The 21,838-nt window shown below is 39.2% G+C and overlaps 1 protein-coding gene across 5 annotated transcripts in view; it reads right to left on the bottom strand.

Moving 5' to 3' along the window:
- Window positions 1-21,838, bottom strand: part of CRACD (capping protein inhibiting regulator of actin dynamics) — a 124,050-nt gene that overhangs the window by 15,171 nt on the left and 87,041 nt on the right. For 4 of the 5 annotated variants that reach the window (XM_088130945.1, XM_088130956.1, XM_088130952.1 and 1 more), the window contains 4 exons: window positions 15,668-15,832; window positions 8,452-8,520; window positions 6,666-6,848; window positions 1,245-5,193 (listed from right to left, as the gene is read on the bottom strand). In XM_088130945.1, the coding sequence (XP_087987071.1) occupies window positions 1,245-5,193; window positions 6,666-6,848; window positions 8,452-8,520; window positions 15,668-15,832 (4,366 nt within the window). The remainder of the gene's footprint in view (window positions 1-1,244; window positions 5,194-6,665; window positions 6,849-8,451; window positions 8,521-15,667; window positions 15,833-21,838) is intronic. The other variant, XM_088130966.1, reaches the window with a different exon arrangement.

Below are 21,838 nucleotides of genomic sequence, written 5' to 3'. Positions count from 1 at the left end.
TAACATTCATTTTCTTTCTCTAGGCCATGAAATGATGTATTTTTCTTTTTAAAAAAGGCAGAAAATAGATCGTCTCTCATAGCACAGTGTTTCTCCCTCAAATGCATGGGGGAAAGATATTTGTTAGCTGGAGCACCAATAGAGCACTTCAAAGTCCTATGTTCTTTTTCTTTCTCTTTGGGAGCTTAATACACCTCTGGAAAACATCTGGATAACGCTTCAGTGTTGCCAACTTTTCAAAGCTTTATTAGCAAAGCTTTGCATCCTTAAATTCCAATGCTGGCTGCCCTAGAAATGTCAGGACTGGTTTTAACTAAGCATCTGTGAGTACCAACACTTCTATCTATTTCTAGAAGTGTGGGTGTTTAATTTTGGATACATTTGATATGCTATTTTGGGATATCTGACCAAACGTTTAAGCTTGTAGGTGGCATACAGAACATGGAATAGAGACTTCTACCTGCAGAATATCTGCAGAAAAGTCTTACGCGCTGAGCAGGAATCTCTTGAGGGCTTAAGCCTGTAATATCAGACAGAAGAGTTCCGCTAGCAAGGATTTCCTCAGTGGAAGAAGCTGTTGTATATAAACTAATGGATGAAGGCAGATAAAGAAGGGGAAAGATTTGCCACGCGCATCAGCTCTGCATATGTACCATGTACAAAAAGGTTTGGTACTTCGGAAGTGATGGTGGCTTATGTTAAGTATCTCTCACTTTGGTTAAGTATTTTTTTTTTCAGACTTGTCACTCTGTTCACAGATTTTATGTCATCTCTACTTTTCAGAGGCACCCAATTTATTCATATTCGATCCCTATTTTTGTTTGTGAATTCTCCTGAACCCTAAGAGTTCTTTGACAGACATCACAGTGGTCCCAAATTACCTACATACCTGTTGGAGGGAGCACTTCAGTCTTTATTTAAGGTGATGTGAGTACTGCAAAGTTTGCAGTACTCAAAAAAGACTGGAGTTATCAGGTCAATTCAAGTCAATCAAGCATATGTCTACTCCCAGTCCACATGCTAACTTCTTGTGAACAGGCACATGTATAAACCCCAACTTTTTGCATAGAGGAAAAGAGGAGTGTCTTGGGGCACATAAAACAGGCATGCACCAAATTTGTTGACTGAGGCTGAATGTCTTCTCAAAAGTTTTGATGTAATGTTACTTTGTCTACTTTATGGTGTCTAATCAAAGGTAGCTGTCTTCATGAGAAAGGTGTACTTAGGACTTGCCTTTTGCCTACCTTTTTTCAATGGTTCCGGCTTTTTCTCTGCTTTCTCTCTCCAGGGCATGGTGATGGATGGAAAAAATGATTTTTTCTCTCTAGATTCTTCCTCCTCATTCTTGCTTTCACTGGTTGCTTGGTAGAGGTGAGGACTCCCTTTGCTTTCACTTTTTCTCCAGCTGGTGTCAGGTTCCACTTTAGACCCCCTTTTCCCAATGGGTTCAATGAAGTGAGATCTGCGGGGTTTTGAGAGAGGAGAGGGAGGTGGTGTTTGGCTGATGGGCTTTGGAGCCAATGCAGGTTTTGGTGGAAGTGGTGATTTAGAAACAGATTTTTCTTGACCAGGTGCAGACATATGGCCAGTAGGAGAAGATATAGGAGGAACTATGGTGTAATTGTGACTGATAATAGTTAATGTGGTATTACCAGAGTTAAGCCTTGCATCCTTTCTCTCTTGACTCAGAGATTTGCTGTCTTTTAAAAATAAAGGTTTTGCATCTTGTTCATTGTCTGGGGTGACCAGTGGAGTTGGCAAGCCATCAAAACTATCTCCTGCACTGTATCTTTTCTTCTTCTTTTGCTCTGCTTGTTGGTCATAGTGAAAACGCAAGGAATAATTGGTCCTCCTTAATTTCACTCCAAATGGGGACACGTTTTCTTCTCCACTTGGTGAAGCTCGGTCCAATTTTTTGGAACCAACATTCTGTTGAGTTTCCATTGTTGACAAAGTTTCTGATGGGGAGGTTTCTTTATTTGGAGAATATGGGAGACTTGGAACAAGAAAAGATGGGAGATCTTTGGCAAACTTGCATCCCTCTGTATTACCTGCTACTTCCTGTTGCCCTCTGATTTTCCCTGGTGACGTTCCTACATTCTTTGTACCAACTGGTGCCTCTGTTTGGATTGCCTCATTGTTTGCATCCAGAGTCAATGGACTCAACTGCATTGCTGCGTTTTCCACTTCAGGAGCAGTTTTATTCTCTGCAGCTATGTTGATTTTTGAGCTTTCTGAAAACTTCTGCCATGCAGGAGTTATAGAAAACTTTGCATTTGCAGACAAAGTCTTTCGTAAGTTACCATGGGAATTACTTCGACCTTTAGTTGTCCAATCATCACTATGCCTATTAAGACTCCCATTGTCTTTCTCATTAAGTTTATCATTTTCTGCACCTTTTAAGATTTTTGACCGAATTGAAGCCCACTCAGCCAGGATGGCTTGGTTGTCCATTGAGTCTTGAACATGCTTCACTTTAGTGCTGTTCGGCCTGCCATCAACAAGTTTCTGGATGCTTTCGGGTTGAGCCACATCCATTGCTTTCTTTTCTTCTGTTAAACCAAGTAAAGATTTACAGGCTGTATCTTTTATCTGGTTGAGATTTACTGCAGTGCCACAGAGTTGTGCTCCAGTGACCAAGATTGCTGTATGCGGGACACACAAAGAGGTTGGAAGACTATTAGAACCTCTACTAGATTTAGGATCTTTAAATTCTTTTGTGGCAGAAGGAAGTGGTGCCTCTTTAGTAGGTGTAACTGGGGTTAAATTCACTTTTGGAAATATAATTTCTTTTTCTCCAGAAGACACTTGAAAGGTGAAGCCCCTGGACATTGTTTGCCGGGCATCAACTTCCTGCCAACGTAATTCTTCACCAAGAACTCTTTCCTGCTCCTCAACTTCAATGTTCATCCTCTGATTAATTCTTAGACTTCCTTCTTCTTTCAGTTCTTTGCCTGGCTGAGTTTTCTGTTGCTGTCTTGGCTCTTCTTTAAGTGGTAACTCTTTCTCAACAGTTTCCAAATCTTCTGAATGCTGATTTATATTCATTTGTGACTGGTGGGATTTGTCGTCTTCTTCTGGCTTTTCCAATGGCCTCTGTTCTCCTAAACAGAAGATTTTCTGTCCTTCCAACTGTAGTCCCTCTGTCCTTTGTATAAATTCTTCCTGTTGTACCTCCTTTTCAGCCCACAAATGCCGTATTTCTGCTGGTTCCAATTTTCTATGTTCTGTTGATCCAACCGATCTTGCTGATTTTTGCTGCTTTTGTTCATTTGTACTTAGTTGTTTTGCATCCAGATTCTGCTGTGGCTCTTCTTGTTGCTTTAGTTTCATAGCTATTCCCTTCTCTTGCAGTTTGTCTCTACCATCTAGATTTTTGCTGTGTTCTCGTTCTTTCTGTCTCTGTCCTATTTCTCTTTTTTGCTCTTGCAGTGGTTGTTGGTTCAGTTCAGACACCTTTTCAGACTCATCAGTTTGCCCTGTTTTAAGTTCTTTCATCTTCTGCTTTTCCAAATTCTGATGGCTTAATTTTTCTTCCTGGGCCTTTTGCTTCTCTGGTTCTTGCTTTTTATCCTTCCATCCTTCCTGGATCGAATTGCCATTCTCTTCTGTTTCTTGATGTCTCTTTTCTTCTTTTTGATCTTTGACTTTCTGCTGTTTCTGTACCTCACATTCTTTATGCCTTTGTTCTTCTTGCTCACATTGTCTCTTCTTTTCCTCCTGTTGCCTTTGGGCCTCCTGTTCATGTCGCTTCCATTCTTCCTGCTGTTGTCTTTGGACCTCCAGTTCACGTTGTCTCTTTGCTTCTTCCCACTGTCTTTGTAGTTCCAATTCACGTTGTCTCTTTTGTTCTTCCTCCCGGTGTCTTTGTAGTTCCAGTTCACGTTGTCTTTTTGCTTCCTCCCGTTGTCTTTGTAGTTCCAGTTCACGTTGTCTTTTTTGTTCTTCCTCCCGCTGTCTTTGTAGTTCCAGTTCACGTTGTCTCTTTTGTTCTTCCTCCCGCTGTCTTTGTAGTTCCAGTTCACGTTGTCTTTTTGCTTCTTCCCGTTGTCTTTGTAGTTCCAGTTCACGTTGTCTTTTTTTTTCTTCCTCCCGCTGTCTTTGTAGTTCCAGTTCACGTTGTCTCTTTTGTTCTTCCTCCCGCTGTCTTTGTAGTTCCAGTTCACGCTGTCTCTTTTGTTCTTCCTCCCGCTGTCTTTGTAGTTCCAGTTCACGCTGTCTCTTTGCTTTTTCCTCCCGCTGACTCTGTAGTTCCAGTTCATGCTGCCTCTTTTGTTCTTCCTCCTGCTGTCTTTGTAGTTCCAGTTCATGTTGTCTCTTTGCTTCTTCCTGCTGTCTTTGGACCTCCAGTTCACGTTGTCTCTTTTGTTCTTCCTTCCATTGTCTCTGTAGTTCCAGTTCACATTGTCTCTTTTGTTCTTCCTGCTGTTGTATTTGGACTTCCAGTTCATGTTGTCTCATTGCTTCCTCTTGCTGTGTTTGTAGTTCCAGTTCACACTGTGTTTTTGCTTCTTCCTGCTGTCTTTGTGCCTCCATTTCACATCTTTTCTGATCTTCCTGTTGTTGTCTTTGGACCTCCAGTTCATATTGTCTCTTTGCCTCCTCCAGTTGCCATTGTGCCTCTAGTTCTTGTTGTTTCTTCTTTTTCTCCTGCTGCCATTGCATGTCCATTTCACGCAGTTTCTGCTCTTCCTGCTGTCTTTGTGCCTCCAGTTCATGTTGTGCCTGTTCTTGATTCATTTGCTTTCGTTCCCCTAGTTCCTGAGATTTTTCTTGTATTTGTGCCTGCAATTTTTCAGGCCTCTCTTCATTCCTTCCCTGGTTTTCTTGTTCTTTTTGCCCTTTTACTTGATGATCTTGATCTTTTCTCCCTTCCATTTGATGAAGTTGCTCTTCCTGAAGCTTTGGTTTTTTTCCTGCTTGTTCTCCTTGGCTTCCCTCAAATTCTTGAAGTCTTTTGTGTTCCATATGGCTTTTAAATCTTACTTCAGCCATTTGTTCCTTCTTCCCTGTCTCAAGATTTATCCAATGATCTTGTTTTCGTTTTCCTTCAGTTTTCTGTTCCTGGACTTCCCTGTGTTGGATTAACTTGCCTTGTCCATGATAGCCATCATCTTTTGAGGTTTTATCTTCACTGTCCTGTGATTCTAGGATTTCTTGTCCAAACTCAGTTGCTATTACACTTTGTACCTCCTAGTATTGGGAAATAAAAATAGGTTTACTTAATACATTTTAATATGTTTTAGTCATATATTGCAACAATACTGACTTACTATATAAAACATTGCAACATGTCATAACACAGATTAGGACCTGGAAACTTGCTACATGTTGACTCCATCCAGGTTTCAAGCATTTCCAACAGACAGGTTCATTTTCAAGACTGAGTACCATGCCAAAATTCTCACTAAGTATATATAGGATTACTCATTTCTGAGCACCCATGCATAGGATTGTGCTGCTATTTTTGGAAATGTCTATTTTAGCATTAGCATTGTCTTTTCTACCATTTAGAAAATATATCCATTCAGAAATTCACTATTAATCTAAGAAAGTTTCAGGATACAGTTACTGGCAAGATATTGTAATCAAAGACATGGGTAGAGTAACTTTCTTCCTTTAAATAAGGGAATGAGAATCCAAGAATTTCCATATTTAGATGATAAGGCAAGCACTGGACTTCCACAAAAGCCAACAGAAGGCTCCAGAGAAATTCACAAGCAGAGCTTCTTCCAGTATCTGCTAACAAAGTCATGCTGCCTCTAAATATGAAGCTAATATCTGCCATGCAAAAACAAGAAGGCATGATACAAATGTATCATAATATATGTTTCATATATTGTTATCATAATGGGTTGCTATCAATTTCATCAGGAGAATAAATTATCTTGAGCCCCAGTTCTGGTGTGTACTTGCACAAAGAATTCCAGAGTGGCAAAGGTACTGTAAATGGTGAGGTGAACTGGAAATAAGATGCAGAAATGCAGATGATAATATCTGATATTGCCATTCACAGAACAGTTGTTAACTATAGTACTGTAGTACACTGGTATTGGTGAACTAAGCAATCGTTATTTCTACATTTCATTCTCCTCCATCTTCAACATGTACAATTTGTTCTGCTTCTAATTTATCTATAACAAAAGATAACATTTTATGTACAACAGTACATGAAAGTTTGTGACATAATAATTTACTCTTCAAATTGCCTCAAGACTCTTTGAGATTTTGTCCAACAGACTAATGAAAGTAACCCCTGGATATGAAAAGAATACAGCTTTTTAAATACAAGAATGCAATTTTTTAAAAAATCCAATCATTTAAACTTTCCTGGTCTAAGCAATACTTGTTTCTAAGAGAACAAGATTTATCAATGTGATTTTTTATTATAGCTGAATAAGAAAAGCATATTAAATGCAGGTCAGTAAATAAAATAGTGGTCCATGTTAGTTATGACTTTATTTCTGAGAAATGATCATCATATATAGCATGGCACTGAATCTCTCAAATGGTGTGAGGTTGATTCACATCCATGAATACTGGCTGACGTGTAATATCTGAAGATTCAAATGTTACCTAACATTCTTAGAAGATCTGTGTGTCCTAAAATCAGCAGCTAAAATTCAGACCTCTTATTGGTACAATCATAGGAATCAATTCAATACCTTGGACAACCTGTGCTTTTTGGAAACCCTCTGATTCTTTGGCCTGACTGAGAGTTTGTGCTTTGCTGCACTGTTGTCCAGACAAGCTGTGGCCAGAGGGATGGCATCAAGGTTGACAGTTTCAATGGTTCCAGAAGGGGAGTGGTGTTTTTTTGGCCGAGATGACACTTTGACAGTCGTCACCTACAGAAATCCCAAGAAGAAGGAAAAAATGATGGTAAGAGCTAAGTTCACTTATTTAAAACAAAACAAAACAAATTCCAAATCCAATTCACTCTAGAAATGAATTCAAAGCCAGGTTCAGGAGTTTCCTTTATTTTTATACCTTCCTGGGGCCAACACATTTTCCCTGCCCAATGGAAAACTATTACCTTCATTCACATTTTTGCTGATTAGCTGAAACTCTCAATCACATGACACCTATGAGTAACCACCCAGTCCAAGATTTGACAGAGGGCACTCTTCTTTCTCACACCACACAATGTGATCTCTTCTGAGCTCTCAAACTCGAGACTAAATGCAACTACAATGACTGCAAAGTGCATTGGCAAGCAAACTTTCAAGGGAAGCTCTTGGGATACAAAGGACTGTGGGTGTCCAGATTGCTTTGTCATCATGAGTTAACTTCTCTTAAATCACCTTCTCCAGTGATCTTCCAAGCACTGACAGAACAGCATGTGGAGTAGATTGAAGACCATTCCCATCACAAATGCCTACCACTGGCCCAGCACACTTAAGAGCTGGTACTAGGCAAGTATTTCTTTTGCCTTTCAGAACAGCAAATATATGACAAAGTGCATCAGTAGAACAGTTCACACTATTAAAACCATGTGACAAAAGTCTCTTCAGAATGGTAGCTCTTCCTATGGATGATGGTTCCCATACTTCTGCCTTGCTAGGGAAGTTCTGAACTAAGCTGTGGAGAATCTCTATGCAGACACAGTGTATTATCAAGGTGATCTTCCCAACAGATTCTGGACTACAACCTGTTTGCATAGTTTACATCTCAGTAATCCAGGAAGTACAGAAGTGTGGAAGCAAAGGAAAGACCTTCTTGGTTTCTTCCAAATAGAAAGTGTATGGCTGGGGGACCAGAAGCTGAAACTGAGGCAGTTTCATGCTATAGTCCCAGTTACCATTTCTACTGCACTTGCAGTAATGCAGTCATCCCCAAATGATTCTGATGCACAGAACATTTGGAATTTTGAGACTAGGTCTCATATGCCTCACCAAAGAGGTGCTTCGGGTGAATTCACCTAATCACAAAATGGCAGCCATTGTGAGTATGATCAGTCCCCAAACACTCCTCTTTACCACTCCCCAGAATACTCCATACAGTTGAGCTTCTCTTTATCCTTGTTTTCTGAGCAGGGAGCTATACTTTCAAACAAAATATGGACTGCAGGCAGCCATTTGTATTTTTTTAAAAAATGCTGAAAAATAGCACTTTGCTTTGAAGCATGTCAACTTTTCATTTTGAAGGACTGGGGGGTTAAAATAACTCAAAACTGAAAAAGTAAAATGTCAGCTGGGGCAGAGAAACTGATAAGAACCAACAGAAGGTCCACAGGCACAAGCGATACCCACAGGTTGCATGGGTAAATGTCATAAAATTCAAAGTCGTGGCATGGTTTATCTCAGTGGCCTACAACTCCAGGTTGAAAGGTACGAGTTCACCCCACCCCTTAACCATTAAGGAATATGGTTAGACATTTTGGTGTAATTTGTTGTAATTTATGAAGTGGTCCTTAAGAAATAAATGCTATTAGTGTCTCATTTCTATTACCTTCTCATCTATTTCATGACTTGTTTCACCCAGCCTTGCAGGACTTAAGGAATCTGGCATCACAGCTGACTAGAAAAAAAATATGAATGTCATACAAAACTATCCCAGCTTCAGATATGTTGTAGACTCATACCTTCAAGAAGCATTAAATGCATTTATATTACAGTGATAACAAGACCTGTATTACAATGTTTTCTTGTAATACCTAATCCAATGCCATCCATATTAGTTGGAGCAAATTGGTTGGATAAACAGATTTGTTCCCTTCGTTTCCAGCTATCTTAAACCATGACAGAAGAAGGCTGGACTACAAGACTAGAGGACAGACATTTTTATTTTTTTTCCACTCTACCTTCATACAACTATGAAAAAAACAACTATAAGTAAGGCTTATGAAAAGAAAGTTTATGAATTTAGTAAGAGGCTAGTGAAGATTACTTATAAATGCAGGTACTTTACATTCATGGGAGTGGGTCAGTTGAGTGGATTATAATCCAAAAATTCCCATCTTTCATTTTTAAAAAAACAGCTGGTCTCTAGCCCTACTAGAAGCCAAAGCAAAAGGCAAAATGTGTATTCACTTTTCTGTCTCCTTTGTTTGTTAAAAGCCTCTTCCTGTTTTTGGTGTTGTTAACCAACATATAAACAGTCCCAGTCATAACTGCCATGCTGTCTGGAGAAGAACATTCCTAGTAGACCTTTTTTAAAATCTTCCCTAGTAGGAGGCATTTGCTCTTCATCAAAAGCTGAGAAATGCAGGTTTTTAACGCAGTTATCCTTGGGCAATAACTTTTCTGAGTGAGGGGGTATACAAAGCACAGTGTGCCAGCCCTATTTTTGTGGCCTTGGAAGACCTCTCTAACCACCCCACCAAAGCAAAACAAGGCAAATATTTTTGTCCGTAGGTGTCACTAGCAACTCCCCTTGTGGTCCTCAGAAGCGGGAAAAGGCTTTAAAATAGAGAATATGGACCCTGGAAACAAAGAGTTGCCCACCCTGATTAAAGTCTTGGATTTCCTATCTGTTTTCAGTTATTGATAGAATTCATTAGAATCTTTGTTCTGCTCCAGAATGTTTTGCTGAAGTTAGGTAGAACAATAATTCCTTTCCACACAAGTGCTCCATCTGTGCAATTTCTCCAACCTTTGACAAAGCAAAAAGCCAGTGAGCAGAATGAGGCAGATGCTCAGTCCTAGGAAAACGCATCTTTGCCTTCAGGAATTGCAGGCAGGTATTACATGATTGCCCCCACGTGTTCTGTAAAGCATCTCTTGGCCTTTGAATCCAAAGCACTGCACAGTTAAAAAAACCACTTTTCTGTATTAGTGGTAACATGGCTTTGAATGGTACAGAATTGACTACAGGTAGTCCTCGACTTACAACCATTTAATGACTGTTTGAAGTTATGATGGTGCTGAAAAAACTGACTTACAACCAGTCCTCACACATATGACCACTGCAGCATCCCGTGGTCATGTGATCAAAATTCAGGCATTTGGCAACCAGCATGTATTTCCGATGGTTGCAGTGTCCTGGAGTCATGTGATCACAGTTTGTGACCTTCCCAGGGGGGTTCTGAGAAGCAAAGTCTATGGGGGAAGCTGGATTTGCTTAATGACTGCAGTGATTTGCTTAACAACTGTGGCAAAAAAGGTCATAAAATTGGGCACAACTCACTTAATGACCACATTGCTTAGTGATGGAAGTTATGGTCCCAATGGTGGTCATAAATGGAGGACCACCTGTATAGTGGTCAAAAAATCAGAACCTTTTGGATCAAATTTCATGGTTTGCAGAGACACACAGCGCATGAAGGGAGGAACATGAAGCTGTACTTCAAGTATATAAAGTAGTGTACCTAAGCTATTTAATTCTACACCTACTAATTTTGCAAGTCACTGAATTGGTACCTACATATTCTCTCCCGTTGAGGGAACACATGAACTCTTATTCTGGATAATTACTTGTTAACATTTTCCAAGGTTACCAACATATATTAACTGCATTAGACAGCAGAATTTAGAGTTACTTATCTGCCTTGAAAAGCCTTCATGAACTTTCCTGTGTTTCAGTAGATGTCATTCTAGCTTCAGTGTGAAATATGTTGCTTTGAAATGCTTATATAATGCCTCCTCCAGAGGGCTTCACAAAACAAGTTGTAGAAAATAGGAGGGCAGGAATGGAGGGGAGGAAAGTGTGGGTTAGGATGAAAAGTAAAAGAGAGGCTGTGGAAATGTACAACAGCAAACAGGAGATAAGGTGCTGAAGGAAAAGCAGAAAAGATGAAAATAAGGGAAGTCAGCAGAGCAATGAAAACAACAAGTGAAGAAGGAAGAGAAGAGGAAGCAGCAAAGTGGTCCAGAAGAAACATAGACAAGAATCTTCAACCAGTCAAAACTTCATTATAGGAGTCAATAGTACAAGTAAGCGAAAAGAAGGTCCGATGCTGTAAAGAACAATATTGTATAGGTACCTGGAATGTAAGATCTATGAACCAAGGCAAGCTGGATGTGGTCAAACATGAGATGACAAGATTGAACATCGACATCTTGGGAATCAGCGAATTGAAATGGACCGGAATGGGTGAATTTAATTCGGGTGACCATTATATCTACTACTGTGGGCAAGAAACCCTTAGAAGAAATGGAGTTGCACTCATAGTCAATAAGAGAGTGGGAAAGGCAGTAATGGGGTACAACCTCAAAAACGACAGAATGATCTCAGTGCGTATCCAAGGCAAACCATTCAATATCACAGTCATCCAAGTCTATGCCCCAACCACTGATGCCAAAGAAGCTGAAGTTGACCAGTTCTATGAAGACCTACAACACCTTCTAGAACTAGCACCAAAAAAAGATGTCCTTTTCATCATAGGGGATTGGAATGCTAAAGTAGGAAGTCAAGAAGTAATCGGAATAACAGGCAAGTTTGGCCTTGGAGTACAAAATGAAGCAGGGCAAAGGCTAATAGAGTTCTGTCAAGAGAACAAGCTAGTCATAGCAAACACTCTTTTCCAACAACACAAGAGACGACTCTACACATGGACATCACCAGATGGTCAATACCGAAACCAAACTGATTATATACTTTGCAGCCAAAGATGGAGAAGCTCTATACAGACAGCAAAAACAAGACCAGGAGCTGACTGTGGCTCAGATCATGAGCTTCTTACTGCAAAATTTAGGCTTAAAATGAAGAATGTAGGGAAAACCACTAGACCATACAGGTATCACTTAGATCATATTCCTTGTGAGTACACAGTGAAGGTGATGAATAGATTTAGGGGATTACATTTGGTAGACAGAGTGCCTGAAGAACTATGGATGGAAGTCTGTAACATTGTACAGGAGGCAGCAACTAAAACCATCCTAAAGAAAAAGAAATGCAAGAAAGCAAAATGGCTGTCTGATGAGGCTTTACAAATAGCTGTGGAAAGAAGGAATGGAAAAAGCAAGGGTGAAAGGGAAAGATATAAGCAACTGAATGCAGATTTCCAGAAAATAGCAAGGAGAGATAAGAAGGCCTTCTTAAATGAACAGTGCAAAGAAATCGAGGAAAACAATAGAATGGGGAAGATTAGAGATCTCTTCAAGAAAATTGGAGATATCAAAGGAATGTTTAGTGCAAAGATGGGCATGATAAAGGACAAAAAAGGCAGGGACCTAACAGAAGCAGAAGAGATTAAGAAGAGGTGGCAAGAATACACAGCAGAACTATACAAGAAAGATCTTAATGTCCCTGATGTCCATGCTGGTGTGGTCACTGACCTTGAGCCAGACATCCTAAAGAGTGAAGTCAAGTGGGCCTTAGGAAGCATTACTAACAACAAAGCTAGTGGAGATGACAGTATTCCAGCTGAGTTATTTAAAACACTAAAAGATGATGCTGTTAAAGTGCTGCACTCAATATGACAGCAAGTATGGAAAACGCAACAGTGGGCACAGGATTGGAAAAGGTCAGTTTACATTCCAATTCCAAAGAAGGGCAATGCCAAAGAATGCTCAAACTGTATTGTCGAAGGCTGGGCACAGAGAGAACTGCTCCTGTCTGTGCTCCTGCACTCTGAAGATGCCGGTCACAGGTGCTGGCGAAACGTTAGGAAACAAAACTTCAAGAACACGGCCACACAGCCCGGAAGACCCACACCAGCCAATGCTCAAACTATCGCACAATTGCGCTCATTTCACATGCTAGCAAAGTTATGCTCAAAATCCTACAAGCTAGGCTTCAGCAGTACGTGAACTGAGAACAAGCTGGGTTTCGAAGCGGCAGAGGAACTAGAGATCAAATTGCCAACATTCGCTGGATCATGGAGAAAGCACGAGAGTTCCAGAAAAACATCTACTTCTGCTTCATTGACTATGCAAAAGCCTTTGATTGTGTCGATCACAACAAACTGTGGCAAATTCTTATAGAGATGGGGGTACCAGACCATCTTACCTGTCTCCTGAGAAATCTGTATGCGGGCCAAGAAGCAACAGTTAGAACTGGTCATGGAACAACCAATTGGTTCAAAATAGGGAAAGGAGTACGACAAGGCTGTATACTGTCACCCTGCTTATTTAACCTATATGCAGAGTACATCATGAGAAATGCCAGGCTGGAAGAATCACAAGCTGGAATTAAGATTGCAGGGAGAAACATCAACAACCTCAGATATGCAGATGATACCACCCTAATGGCAGAAAGTGAAGAAGAACTAAAGAACCTCTTGATGAGGGTGAAAGAGGAGAGTGCAAAAGTTGGCTTGAAACTTAATGTTAAAAAAACTAAGATCATGGCATCTGGACCATCAATTCCTGGCAAATAGAAGGGGTAGAAATGGAAGCAGTAACAGACTTCATTTATTTGGGCTCCAAGATCACCGCAGACGGAGACTGCAGCCATGAAATTAAGAGACGCTTGCTCCTTGGGAGGAAAGCTATGGCAAACCTAGATAGCATACTAAAGAGCAGAGATATCACCTTGCTGACAAAGATCCACGTAATCAAAGCTATGGTTTTTCCAGTAGTAATGTATGGCTGTGACAGCTGGACCATAAAGAAGGCTGAGCACCGAAGAATTGATGCCTTTGAACTGTGGTGCTGGAGAAGACTCTTAAGAGTCCCCTGGACTGCCAGGAGGTCAAACCAGACAATCTTAAAGGAAATCAACCCTGACTGCTCATTGGAAGGATTGATAATGAAGCTCAAGCTCAGATACTTTGGTCACCTAATGCGAAGAGAGGACTGTTTGGAAAAGACCCTGATGCTGGGAAAGATTGAAGGCAGAAGGAGAAGAAAATGGCAGAGGATAAGATGGTTATATAGCATCACTGAAGCAATGAGCATGAAACTGAGCAAACTCAGGGAGGCAGTGAAGGACAGGAAGGCCTGGCACGATATGGTTCATGGGGTCACGAAGACTCAGACACGACTTAACGACTGAACAACAACAGTACAAGTAATTTGAAATGCTCTAAAAGTCAAGATGTTATTATCAATTAGACTCTATCACATGTCCCTTAGAACCTTCTCAATCCTATCAACCCAGTTTGACTTGAGATTGATCTAGGTTGTTTTGATTATTTGTAGATCTATTCAGACACCAAAATGCTATGAATATGGTATACATTTGTGAATCCAGAACAGCCTTTCTCAAACTTTTTACCTGGAGAAACCCTGGAAATAATTGTCAGGGATCAGGAAACTCCTGCATAAAAATTACATTTACAACTAACAGTACAATCTTTTTTTTTTTTTAGTCATGACCTCTTGCAGAACCTCTAGTGATCTCTCACAGGGTTCTGTGGATCCCTAGTTGAGAAAATTTGATCTATAAGTTGCAGAGAACTGTTATCCAATCAGCAGTTGCCCTTTCTGGCCAATATTTAAGGGCAGAGAACTTTAATTAATTAATTAATTTATATAACCATCCATCTCAACAAATGACTTTGGGAATCAAATAGTGGTAAAAAAATACATATGCAAAAATTAAAATATACAGTAGCTGAGAAAACTACAACAATCATCCACATAGACAGGAGACAAGTCCCTTCATATACTCAGGGCCCCAGGTCTAAGCACAGAACCAGGTCTTTAGGGCCTTACAAAAGGTCAATAGAGTCAGGGCCAATATGATCTCAAGAGGGAGAATGTTGTCAACTAATCAGTATTTGCTTGCTATCATTCCAGGCCAGTCAATTATTGAGTGCCTTACCACACTGCTAGATTTCACCAGATTTGTGCCTAAACAAGCATTGCTTCCCCCATTGAGAAAATAGAAAGAAGATAAATGGCTAACACATTCCCTTCTCCTACGTGCTGTGTATTTCTGAATATGTATTTGAGGCAATTTGTGGTTCCTTTTGCAAGAAATCTCAAGAAGCTATTTGAAGGAGAATATGAGAGGGAAATCAATGTTAAAATATAAACAAGAAACACTGAAAATTTTAAATTAATCTTCACAGCAAGAACCTCTCTTCCCTTCCAAAACCCTGCAACTTCTCTTGCTGGCATATCAGCAATTCTGTATTTGGGTATCTTTTCCAATTGTGTCAGTACATTACTATGATGTTCAAGAACTGGGAGGCAAGGTTGTCCACTAATGAAAGCAAAGACCACTGCTTTGCATTCACTGGGCTAAAGTGACATTTCCTGTTCAAAGATAAAATGCACCATTGTAAGAGCCCACCTAATTTGATCACCAGAGGGGTCACTTTGACACAATGGTGACACTACATATGATCTATAAGCAGTGGAGGCTTTAGGAGTGTGCAGATCAAGCAATTGTCCAAGGCCCTACACATGAGGTGGTTTCTAACATTGGTAAAATTTCAGTAAATCAAAAAGAAATCTCTCTGAAGATAGGATGATGTCTTCATCACAAAGATATAAATGAAGAACAGAATTTAAGTTTTTGTTGTTTGCTTTCATTTATGAATTTTGATAACTGTACTTTCATGGCTATGTCATGGGTTGAGAAATCAAATATATTAGTCTGACAGGTAACAAATATCAATCATATATGGAGTTCCAAATTATATTCTTACTCAAGGTCCTAAAAGCTCTAGGACCACCACTGTCTGAAAGTCTACTAAGGGCTGGATTTTTTTTTAATACATAATTTGTCATCAGTTAATGTCACTGAACATCTTCAATACCCATATTTATGTCTTAATCCATTTTGGAGAGATTAGTAATTGGCTCCTCACATCTTATAGATAAATTACACTTACTTTACGGTGGTTCTCTGGAAGGACCACATCTGATGGCATCACTGTCTCCATGGGGTTATTCAGCAACACATCTGCTTCCAAACTTGCACTAGCCTCCCCAGTTGCCTTCACAGATACTGTCATTTGTGAGGGTTGGCCAAATTTAATATTCTTGGCCAACTGTTGCTAAAAATCAAAATACAATTGTATATTAGAAAGGGGAGCAGGGACAGTCCTGTTCTTAACCAGATAGTTTAGGTCTAGCAATCAGGGGTATTCATGTCAAGATGGTGCCTACAGCTAGGTGATCAAAGGCCCATCCTTTTTTTACAATTATTATAAGGACCACATATGTAAAAAGCAAATGCAGCTTGAGATACATGATCACCTTGATTTTTTGACATGCCTTCTCTAAACATCTCTATTAGCAACAATGAGATATACAGTGGGGCAAAAAAGTATTTAGTCAGCCACCAATTGTGCAAGTTCTCCCACTTAAAAAGATGAGAGAGGCCTGTAATTTTCATCATAGCTATACCTCAACTATGAGAGACAAAATGGGAAAAAAAATCCAGAAAATCACATTGTCTGATTTTTAAAGAATTTATTTGCAAATCATGGTGGAAAATAAGTATTTGGTCACCTACAAACAAGCAAGATGTCTGGCTCTCACAGACTTGTAACTACTTCTTTAAGAGGCTCCTCTGTCCTCCACTCGTTACCTGTAGTAATGGCACCTGTTTGACCTTGTTATCAGTATAAAAGACACCTGTCCACAACCTCAAACAGTCACACTCCAAACTCCACTATGGCCAAGACCAAAGAGCTGTCGAAGGACACCAGAAACAAAATTGTAGACCTGCACCAGGCTGGGAAGACTGAATCTGCAATAGGCAAGCAGCTTGATGTGAAGAAATCAACTGTGGGAGCAATAATTAGAAAATGGAAGACATACAAGACCATTGATAATCTCCCTCGATCTGGGGCTCCACGCAAGATCTCACCCCGTGGGGTCAAAATGATCACAAGAACGGTGAGCAAAAATCCCAGAACCACATGGGGGGACCTAGTGAATGACCTGCAGAGAGCTGGGACCAAAGTAACAAAGGCTACCATCAGTAACACACTACGCTGCCAGGGACTCAAATCCTGCAGTGCCAGATGTGTCCCCCTGCTTAAGCCAGTACATGTCCGGGCCCGTCTGAAGTTTGCTAGAGAGCATTTGGATGATCCAGAAGAGGATTGGGAGAATGTCATATGGTCAGATGAAACCAAAATAGAACGTTTTGGTCTAAACTCAACTCGTGTTTGGAGGAGAGAGAATGCTGAGTTGCATCCAAAGAACACCATACCTACTGTGAAGCATGGGGGTGGAAACATCATGCTTTGGGGCTGTTTTTCTGCAAAGGGACCAGGACGACTGATCCGTGTAAAGGAAAGAATGAATGGGGCCATGTATCATGAGATTTTGAGTGAACACCTCCTTCCAGCAGCAAGGGCATTGAAGATGAAACGTGGCTGGGTCTTTCAGCATGACAATGATCCCAAACACCCCGCCTGGGCAACGAAGGAGTGGCTTCGTAAGAAGCATTTCAAGGTCCTGGAGTGGCCTATCCAGTCTCCAGATCTCAACCCCATGGAAAACCTTTGGAGGGAGTGGAAAGTCCGTGTTGCCCAGCGACAGCCCCAAAACATCACTGCTCTAGAGGAGATCTGCATGGAGGAATGGGCCAAAATACCAGCAACAGTGTGTGAAAACCTTGTGAAGGCTTACAGAAAACGTTTGACCTATGTCATTGCCAACAAAGGATATATAACAAAGTATTGAGATGAACTTTTGATATTGACCAAATACTTATTTTCCACCATGATTTGCAAATAAATTCTTTAAAAATCAGACAATGTGATTTTCTGGATTTTTTCCCCCATTTTGTCTCTCATAGTTGAGATATACCTATGATGAAAATTACAGGCCTCTCTCATCTTTTTAAGTGGGAGAACTTGCACAATTGGTGGCTGACTAAATACTTTTTTGCCCCACTGTAAATATTAAAGTATTATGTGAAAGAGAAGCAATTTCCACAAAAAGTAGAATAATGCTGTGGATCTCCCACCTATACAACCTTATCTGTTTCAAGGGACTAGTCAAACTTTAAAAGAATTTTTCTGGTTACAATGTAACACAGAATGGTTAGCAACTCCCCCTTCTTGCCAGTTAAAATAACCTTTTAATTTTTATTTTAAAAAATACTCCAATTATCTTGAGATTTCATTTGAAAATTCCAGAATCTTAGAAGATCTCACATAAGAATGAGAAAATCGTGATTGATCATGTTAAATTTCAGCTTTCCCACATGGTACTTTACAAAAGGAGACTGCAAGCATCTTGTGATTAATGATTTTGAGAAATTTGGGACATTTACTTTTTCTTTTTTGGTGTCTGAGCCAGAGCCATTTTTTTAGCAATGAGTTTCAGTACTCAAGAGGAATCCCTTCCCTATTTATTATTTTTATAAGTGGTACCAAAAGGAATGAACAGCTGGACATGTATTTCTTATAAGAATTAAACTGTCTTAAAATATATTGAATGGGGAAGTGGGTACTTTAGTATTCCTTTCTTCAAATAAGTACATGAATCATACTCAGCTGGGAGAGGAGACACTGCCAATTATTTTTATTTTCTAAATTACAGGGAAATTGTCCACAAGGTCTCATCTTGCTGTCTGTCATCTGATGTGTGATAATGCACAGGAAATGAATGCTCAAATAAGAGGGTAAAGAACCTCACAGGATTTTCAAAATGGAGGTATTCTTCTAAGCAGAAGAAAACAGACATACTATGAAAAAGTATACGAAGTTAGAATAATGTCTCATCTTAAATCAAGGTTTTTAAATGTTTCCTGCTAGATTTAATCCTCAAAAATGGTACTACAAATAACAAATCAGATTTAATTGTATGTATATGTGGTGCATATTTCACCCGTGAGTTGAGGTCAACTCCTGGTGATAGCATCCATGAAATCTTCTCAACAGGGTTGTATAATTGATGACACTTCCTTCTTCCAAAATTTTCTTTTCTACTTTTCCACCCATCCAATACCCTTGATAAATTACAGGTAATCCCCAATCCAAGCAATAACTTGGATTAACTCTACTGAGTTTTGGAGATCAATCAAGGTTGTCTAGGAGCTGCCATCTGCTGAGAATGAAAGCAATAACATTGTCTAATTACAAGACACTCCAAGCAACTCCATTTTGGACCTAACATAAACTCTCTGATGTTTGGAGAACTTTCAGATTTTATCTGAGATATATTTAAGCTTTATGTGGTATGGTACAGACTCTCATGACCACATCTGTCCCTATTATTTTTACATTTCTTTGTCTCCACATACAAAGCCTATGACAATGGGATGTTATATTGGTTAAGAAGGGACAGAACAAGACACTGATATACCACAAGAATGTGAGATGTAAGAGAGACCAGGATTAAAGAACAGGATTACTTTGAGAGAGACCAGGATTAAAGAAAAACTAACTGAAGTGCTTATGCAGGTTGAATGCAGTGCTTTCATGTAACATCATGTTAAAAATAATTTTCAAATTGTTTTTTTTTAAGTTGGGGTATTTCTATTTATCTGTTTTAATTTGTAAAATAAGTAAATTGACTTCTCAAAGTATCTCAATGTTTCTTTTTTCTCCTCTTGGTCACAGGTAATGTGTCACTCTGCTGGTACTTTTCTGAAGACATTTTTTGCATATGCTTCTTGTTCTATCATAAAAGTTCTTTGTAAAGTATTTGGCAAATCTGAATTTTTAAATTTTCAAAGATATGACCTTGCAAATATGTTGGACCACAACTTCCATAATTTTCAAAGCATTGGGAAGTGGCAGATTGGGAAAGGCTGCTTTTGAGTATAAATCTTCAGGATTAGGCATTTGTTTGTCATCTTCAACTATGGTCATTGTGTTTTTACTCCACTGAAATCTCTGGGGCAAACTAACCTTCAGATGGAAATAAACGTGGGCTTCCTATTCTATGTATGTTATGGTGTTGCCATGCTCAAGTGCTCTGAATACTGAAAAAGGCTTATGAATGGATCTATTGTTGGGAAAAGTATGTGCTTTTCAAAGGAAATTGTTCAATGCATTCTTCTATATTAAAGAAATGTACTGTAATCTGCAAGAGTTTGAAAGGCGTGAAGCCACCAAGCGAATAAACAAACCAGCTGGAATACACTATGTTTTCATCTGGCTTTATTGAGATTTCCTACAATAGAATATTTGCTAGAGCTATCAGTATAAACATGTGATGAATGAAATCTTTAGGGCTTTTTTGAGTGCAGAAACAAGTCTCTGGTTACTTTCTTTCCTCAACATTTTATGTACTTATCTCTGAGAGCTGAACCAAATGTTAAATGCCAATTTCAAAACAAGTGATTAATATCTTTTTATTTCTGTTCCACCATTAGTTTATAATGAGATGTTCTTTTAATAGAAAGAACACACTCTAAATATTAATGCAAAACAGCAGTCTATTCATGTGCCCACTAAAGGCAGTGATATTCCTGGTTGGGTTTGCTTGTAATCTGTGACCTTGCTAAAAATTAATTTTCTGATTGTACGCACTGAAACACAGACACCCTATTGAGTCATTTGTCAATGCATGTCTGCTACTTACATCAGAAGCTGATACAGAATTGGATTGGTTTTATTTACAGGCTTGTCTTAGGATATTTCCTAATGTATTGAAATATTATAAAATGCTACAGATGTAACCTGGAAACAATGCATTCCTTTCTGGTCAAAATAAGGAAGTGGAGGAATTGCTCATATTTATTGCAGGAATGTTGTGTATGTTGGTCAAATGTTAAGAAGGAAAATGGATGGAAAATTTTTAACCTGTGAAAATGCTGGTAGACAGTTAATAAGTTGACCACACTGGGAATGGTTGCTTGAAAAGTGTGTATTGTAAAACAAGAAAAGATATAGTCAAGAATGTATGGATGCTGAATGAATGTAGACTGAATGTACAAGGGAATGATCATTGTGAAAGAAGTACACTGAAGTGATGTGGTCATTTTGAGAGAATGAATGAGGACCAAAATGCAAAATAAGTATATGAAGGAAGAATGAGGGGGAGGAACAAGAAGGTTGTGGCTGGATGGAGCTGGCCCTCAAAAAAGAAAGCTTTAAAGAAGAAAAGGCAATGTAGAATTGGCGCATAAACATCAATGTCATCAAGGGGGTGAGGCTTCATTAACACTCCCACAACTGCCATCTTGACTTTTTTGAGCCCTTCCCCCAAACATCATTAATCAGCATGGTGATAGCAAGGATGGTTTGCAAGGACAGAAAAGTAGGAATAGTTCTAAAGATGATGGGGTACACTTAGCTATATTTCTCTTCCTTCTTATCTCATATCAAATCCTCTACCAGGAACTGAACTCATGTATTTTTGTGATTTAATGTGGATCGTATTGTAACTTTATTATATGCTTCTCTTAAATATTTACCTTCTCAGATCTTGCCATTTTAAGGTGTTTTTGAACACATGTTTAGCACTTACCAGAGCAATGCAGAATTCTTAAGAAAACTTTTTAAAAACCTGAATAAATCAAAACTGTCCTTTATAATACCTATAAATTTTCCCAATGTCATTATAAATAAATACCTCGAATAATAAAGATTGACATGCATATTTCCTGTTTCCATTTCACATGTCCTTCATGCATTATGAAAGTAAGATATGTCTTTCAAGCATATTACTGAAACTTGTTTTTCTTTGCTTCATTTAGCGGTTAATTATTCAAACCTGATCTAATGAAGATTTAAATTCTCAATAGTCTCTTAATCCTATAGCAGCCATATGTTTTGCTTACTGCAACATCCGATTGAAAAAGAGAGAAACCAGGACCATTTAGAAACCTCTGGACAGCAACAGGAAGAAATGTTTCTATCAGTGGGGGAAAAATTAGAAGTTTATTCAGGCAGAGCGAACTTCCATATGGCTGGCAGCTTTACTTCTCCCAAAAAGTCATACTTTTTCTTAAAGTAATGAAGTGTAAAATAACTAGAGGGACCTGAAAAATTGGAGAGAATTCTGAGGATGAAATTCCTTTCCAATCCTTCTAAAGGGATGGGAATCATCCTGGAGAGATCTTCTTCAGGAAGACTTCCAGCTCATATCCA

This window comes from Python bivittatus, unplaced genomic scaffold, assembly GCF_059951505.1.
Source record: "Python bivittatus isolate LINGU-HERP-01145 unplaced genomic scaffold, Pbiv_v1 ctg000070_np1212, whole genome shotgun sequence".
Lineage (NCBI taxonomy): Eukaryota > Metazoa > Chordata > Lepidosauria > Squamata > Pythonidae > Python > Python bivittatus.
The sequence above is the reverse complement of the archived record's forward strand: the minus strand, read 5'-3'. Positions and strand labels throughout refer to the sequence as shown.